We start from the raw sequence: 6,000 nt of genomic DNA on the forward strand, positions 1-6,000 counted from the left end.
GAGCTTCAATGCCATACAACTCTCCTTCTGTGGCCTCCAATTGCTCTTAAATACAAGTAAAACTAAATGCATGCTCTTCAACCGATCGCTGCCTGCACCTGCCCGCCTGTCCAGCATCACTACTCTGGACGGCTCTGACTTAGAATATGTGGACAACTACAAATACCTAGGTGTCTGGTTAGACTGTAAACTCTCCTTCCAGACTCACATCAAGCATCTCCAATCCAAAGTTAAATCTAGAATCGGCTTCCTATTCCGCAACAAAGCATCCTTCACTCATGCTGCCAAACATACCCTTGTAAAACTGACCATCCTACCAATCCTCGACTTCGGTGATGTCATTTACAAAATAGCCTCCAAAACCCTACTCAATAAATTGGATGCAGTCTATCACAGTGCCATCCGTTTTGTCACCAAAGCCCCATATACTACCCACCACTGCGACCTGTACGCTCGCGTTGGCTGGCCCTCGCTTCACACTCGTCGCCAAACCCACTGGCTCCAGGTCATCTACAAGACCCTGCTAGGTAAAGTCCCCCCTTATCTCAGCTCGCTGGTCACCATAGCAACGCCCACCCGTAGCACGCGCTCCAGCAGGTATATCTCTCTGGTCACCCCCAAAACCAATTCTTCCTTTGGCCGCCTCTCCTTCCAGTTCTCTGCTGCCAATGACTGGAACGAACTACAAAAATCTCTGAAACTGGAAACACTTATCTCCCTCACTAGCTTTAAGCACCAGCTGTCAGAGCAGCTCATAGATTACTGCACCTGTACATAGCCCATCTATAATTTAGCCCAAACAACTACCTCTTTACCTACTGTATTTATTTATTTTGCTCCTTTGCACCCCATTATTTCTATCTCTACTTTGCACCTTCTTCCACTGCAAACCAACCATTCCAGTGTTATTTTTTTTACTTGCTATATTGTATTTACTTCGCCACCATGGCCTTTTTATATTTTATTTATTTATTTATATATATATCTTGTTTGCCTTCACCTCCCTTATCTCACCTCACTTGCTCATATTGTATATAGACTTATTTTCACTGTATTATTGACTGTATGTTTGTTTTACTCCATGTGTAACTATGTGTTGTTGTATGTGTCGAACTGCTTTGCTTTATCTTGGCCAGGTCGCAATTGTAAATGAGAACGTGTTCTCAATTTGCCTTCCTGGTTAAATAAAGGTGAAATAAATAAATAAATAAAATTACTAACAAGGGTGAGCAGAGGAAATGTCGAGGAAATCCATTGATTGACAGGTGAAGCACACACAAACACATACCCTCACACTGCAGCATACACCATTCAATAATAGCAGATTACCTTGATTGCCCGTATCTATGTAGGCCTATGCTGGTGTTCCAATACAACAGTCCTTGTATTACAGTGACTAAATTACTGCATATACTGCTGAAGAGCCACATTAAGGTAGAAAACACAATTTGATCTTGTCCAATATTTTCAACAAAATGAAACAAGCTCACTAATAAGATTAGTTATAGCTTAAAGGGGTACCAATTCCCACCAGCAGTGCTGCCTCTGTCTATACCAGACTACTAGCTGTGCATAGGGGCTCCGACCACTAGGGGGGCCCCAACCAATTTTTTTATTTGAACATGGCATAAATCATTGCAAAAGGGCCCCAAAACTCTAGAGGGATCGCGGTCTGCCCACCAGACTAAGTTATTCCACATCAATCACAAGTGTTGGTAAAATGAGCTGCAGTGAGTGAGTGAGCCTTGTTCGTCTACTCTTATCTTCCTCTAGAGGAGAGGGTGAGGACGGATCGTTGGAATGGATGAGATTGGATCTGCCTCTCTGATTGTTTTCTCCGGTGTCAGATAGCACTTTTATCAAGCTTTCACACATAAATGGTTTAGGGGAAACACTCACAGACTAAGGCAGGTTCCATCTCAATGGATCAAAAGGCATCTGCAAGTTTATGATGTTATTTTTATGTTTGATAATCCAAGATTCTCCACTAACAGTATGTGATAAATTTGTTTTTAATTCTTGCTAAATATTAAATCCATGAAATGAAATCCTTTAAGACAAAAACATATTCAATATTTTTCAAGGTTTAATTAAATAAATACTTTCCACATTGAAAAGGCCTAATATGCTCTGTAAAAATAAGAAATTGATAGGCTTACTCTTGTGTTTTTGTTTGTAATGTTTTGTGTTAACAATTTTTACGAAGGATGTATAGATTTTTGTAACAAACCTGAATTTGTATTCTTCAAAACGCATTGAATTTTAATACAAATCTGAAATAAACGCCGCGAGACACACAATGGCTCGAGCAGCCCTGCTTGGAACTTGACCGCCCACATCCCCAGCATGCGCCCTAAACCCAACCAACGCGCACGGGCTGCTCATCGCATCTGTTTACAACTACCCTCCTCTGACAGAAGCCGCTTTGAAACTCCCGCTTTCAGAAAGTGTTTACTGATTTAATTATAGAAAAATAGGCAGCTTTAAAAACACATGAATTAACATATCGTTCTCTGATCAAAACACATATCAAAGTTGGAGACAGCTGTGGTGAAGGATGATAGATGGACATTAGCATCCAGTGCATTATTAAACAATGGATTGCAGTTTAACAGGTGCGCTATCTCGGTATTCTAATAACGCCGACACTTATTAATCAAGCGAGCCCTGTTTATCCACGTCTATCCACGTGCACAAAGGTATTAAAGCTTGGAAATGGTTTTATGCAACGTTGACCATCCAAACATGCGTACGTGTGCATGTGCGCTCATCGCTATCATAAAACTAGCACCTATATTTAAAATTAACCAACCCAAACATTTATTTTCTGACCAAAGACACCATGATAACAAAATGCATATTTTCTTGGCGTTTTATTGTTCCTCTCGACAAAATAACGTCCGTGATGAAGTCCAAATTATTAATACAAAAAAATGATTTTCTGAATGTTAAATCAGTCATGTCCCGATGTAGCAATAACTGCATTTTGATGTATTATTATGCAGCACATACTTAATAGCAAGCAGAGAAAGGGTTAGAATAAGACGTGTTTACAAAAAGGCTACATAGACCGCAAAGCACCAGAACGTGCTCAGTTGCGCCAGACAGAATCCATTGAACAAAGAAATCACACAAATCTAGCCAACGCCAACTTTTCTTTTAAGCCAATTTTCGAAAAGGTCAGCTATCGATTATAATAATAGGTCAAGTCCAGACAATGCATTAACGCACGAAAATTGATGATACATTGAAGTGAAATCAATGTGGGTGCTTTGTCAATAACAGCGTACTGGGTAGGTTAAAGAGCAGGCTCTGACAGTCCAAAGCAATAGAGGCTTTTAGGCGACCTATGACCTGGAGGTTGGCTACTTACGGGTACCATCGAAGCGGGTGGCGATAGTGTCCAGGAAGGTGTTCTGCGGGGCCAGCAGACCCCTCATCACCGGCATCCTGGTCCGGGTCGACTGGGTCCTCCTGCCTAGGCGACCCGGGGCAGTGGACTCCTGGTCAGACCCGAACCCGGGCAAGAACCTGGATGTTCCGGGCGCGCATCCTAGCCCCTGGAGGAGCGCGCCGATCCGAGATACGCGTGGCTCCACTTTGAGACCGGGGTTGTGACCATATCCTTCAAAAGAAAACGTGCATACAGGGTCTTGGAGAACACAAACCTGGCACCAGCTTTTAGCTATAGACAACCAGCTATAAATAACGTAGTGTGTTTATCTGTTGCAATGATTCTGTTGTTGAACCAGCCCAGGGTAAGGACAGCGCAAGTTTCGGTGCTGAGGCTGTGAACTGAACTCCGGAGGAAAGCTCCTCCTCGGCAGTATACAGAACAGCACGCGCTCTCCCCCTTCGCTGTTCCCTCTCCCCCTCGCGGTTGCTTGGTTTCTCTTAGTTACTTATGCGAGCAGATGTCATGTCACGTGATACATTTGGGGGACTACTTCCAGAGACCTATGCTCCTGAGTGCATTGGAGAGGCTTGGCAGGGTGATGATCCCTTGTGATGCCCACAGACTTTCCTTTGGGTTGGATGAGGATTTGACAATAGTAGAGCCCTCTTGAACAGAATAAAGGAGCTCCACTGTTGTAAACATGTCATATGCTATATCTCTCCAACTCACTCCATAATCCAAAAGTGTGTCCCTTTGATATTTTAAGTAGAAATTGTGCACCAATATGGAATTTTAAAAGCCTGCTATATTCAATGAAGTGCCCTTTAATATAGACCACATAGAGAATTTAATAAATAAGATTTTATATGAATGACTTCTGCATTTTGACATGTCCCTACATACACCCTCTGTGACTTCCAGGAAGATTTTAAATTCCCTCAGTTTAAGGGCCACTCTGCTATGTGAACCGAACTCTCGTTTTATTATGGTGAAACTATTCCTTTTCCACATAAAAAAATCGAAAGAATCATTGAACATCTAATAGTCAAATCATAGTGTAAAAGCAGGTGGGTTGGTTCTACCTTATTGGCAATTTTCTGGTGTTTTGTGGTGGAAAACTGAGTGGGTCAAGCATAGCATGTCAACTCTGTTACCCATAGACAGGCTAGACATTTTTAAACAATTTCATTTTTTTGGTGATGCTTGCATTCAATTGCCCATCCATGTTGCACACAACAAGATCTCCATTCCCCCTGTCACAAATGGATTTATGGCTGATTAAAGATTAATTGTCAACCCTGTTATGGTCAACCCTATTACTTTATTTGGCACTTAATATGCATTTACTAGTTTATGACAGAATGTTAAAAGTAGGTGAACTCCAATGTTTTTTTTCACCAAGTTACACATCTCAAAAGGGACTGCGAATTGGTGGAAAGACCCCAAAATATAGGCAAAATTCAAGTATATTTCTTTCTGGCTTAAACAAAATCCGCCCAAAAACAAAATAATATGTACAGATAGGCCAAACAGCCCCAACATGTGTTTCTCTCCGGTACAGTTGCTATGGTGGCAGGCAACTGCTGTGCTTCAATGGTGCCGGTCAAATTATGGAATCAATTTTGACCTGTCCCAACATACAATAACAAAACCACAATAGCCCTGTAAAACATTTTCACCGAAAAACGAAAACCCAATTATGTTCTCAGGGGAGTACTAAATTGCTTGAATCAATGCCACAGAGGTGAAAGCTTTTGACATGTTCCTCCCTTTTTAGCTGTGTTTTGAGATGTTTGAGATGTTTTGGTGCCTCCTCGGCTCTCTAACCAATGCCTACCTGTTGTTGTGGTAGTAAATAGGCTACATTCAGAACATGAAGACGCGTAAAGTGCATGCAGTGCAGACGGTTCATCATCATGAATAAATAAACAACGTTTATTCAGTCCAACACGCTTCCCTTGAAAAGTAATTTGACTTGTTCATGTTTTAGTATTGACTAAAATAAAAGTTGGTTGCGCAAACATATTTCGAAGAATTGAAAGTCCTTAACGGTCCTCCAGAGAGGCCGCAGTTCTGCATGTAAAGTGAAATCCTGCCATCTTCTGGGCAAATTGCTCTTTATGGCTTCCCCTAGATAACACAGCCAAGAAGTCAGATTCCAATGCCACAAAGTCAAAATGGGCTTTTTTGTCTTAATTTAATTAAGGTTTGGGTTAGGCATAAGGTTAACAGTGTGGTTAAGGTTATTTTTTTATTGTAGAAATGGGCGGGGTTTAGCCAAATGTATGACTTTGACATGTTAACCATAAATGACTAACAGGTGGTGCTGTTTTGACGCCACCGCAAAGCCGTTTTGGTACTCCTCCATTGTATTTTTTTTGAGGGGGGGCTATAGAAATGCATTTATTAATGTCTACATTAGAGGAGAGGATTGGAAAACTCTGGTATGGAGGACTGCTCCTTCTCGGGAGTACCAATATGGCGGATGGTGGCTTCAAAACCTCTCATTGGCTATTACATAGCATCAGCAATACAGGCTTTGTACACATCATTGGTGCCAACCTACTGTAATAAGATTTTCACCCAGCCTGTATTGAAGTAGA

General features: G+C 41.6%; 1 protein-coding gene across 1 annotated transcript in view; it reads right to left on the minus strand.

Moving 5' to 3' along the window:
• kcnh3 (potassium voltage-gated channel, subfamily H (eag-related), member 3) overlaps positions 1-3,881 on the minus strand; it is a 195,226-nt gene extending 191,345 nt beyond the window's left edge. Inside the window, exon 1 of the mRNA XM_055878487.1 lies at positions 3,374-3,881. Within this exon, the coding sequence (XP_055734462.1) occupies positions 3,374-3,449 (76 nt within the window). The 5' untranslated portion in view covers positions 3,450-3,881. The remainder of the gene's footprint in view (positions 1-3,373) is intronic.
• Between the last annotated feature and the right edge of the window lie 2,119 nt (positions 3,882-6,000).

Source organism: Salvelinus fontinalis, chromosome 23 (genome assembly GCF_029448725.1).
Source record: "Salvelinus fontinalis isolate EN_2023a chromosome 23, ASM2944872v1, whole genome shotgun sequence".
Lineage (NCBI taxonomy): Eukaryota > Metazoa > Chordata > Actinopteri > Salmoniformes > Salmonidae > Salvelinus > Salvelinus fontinalis.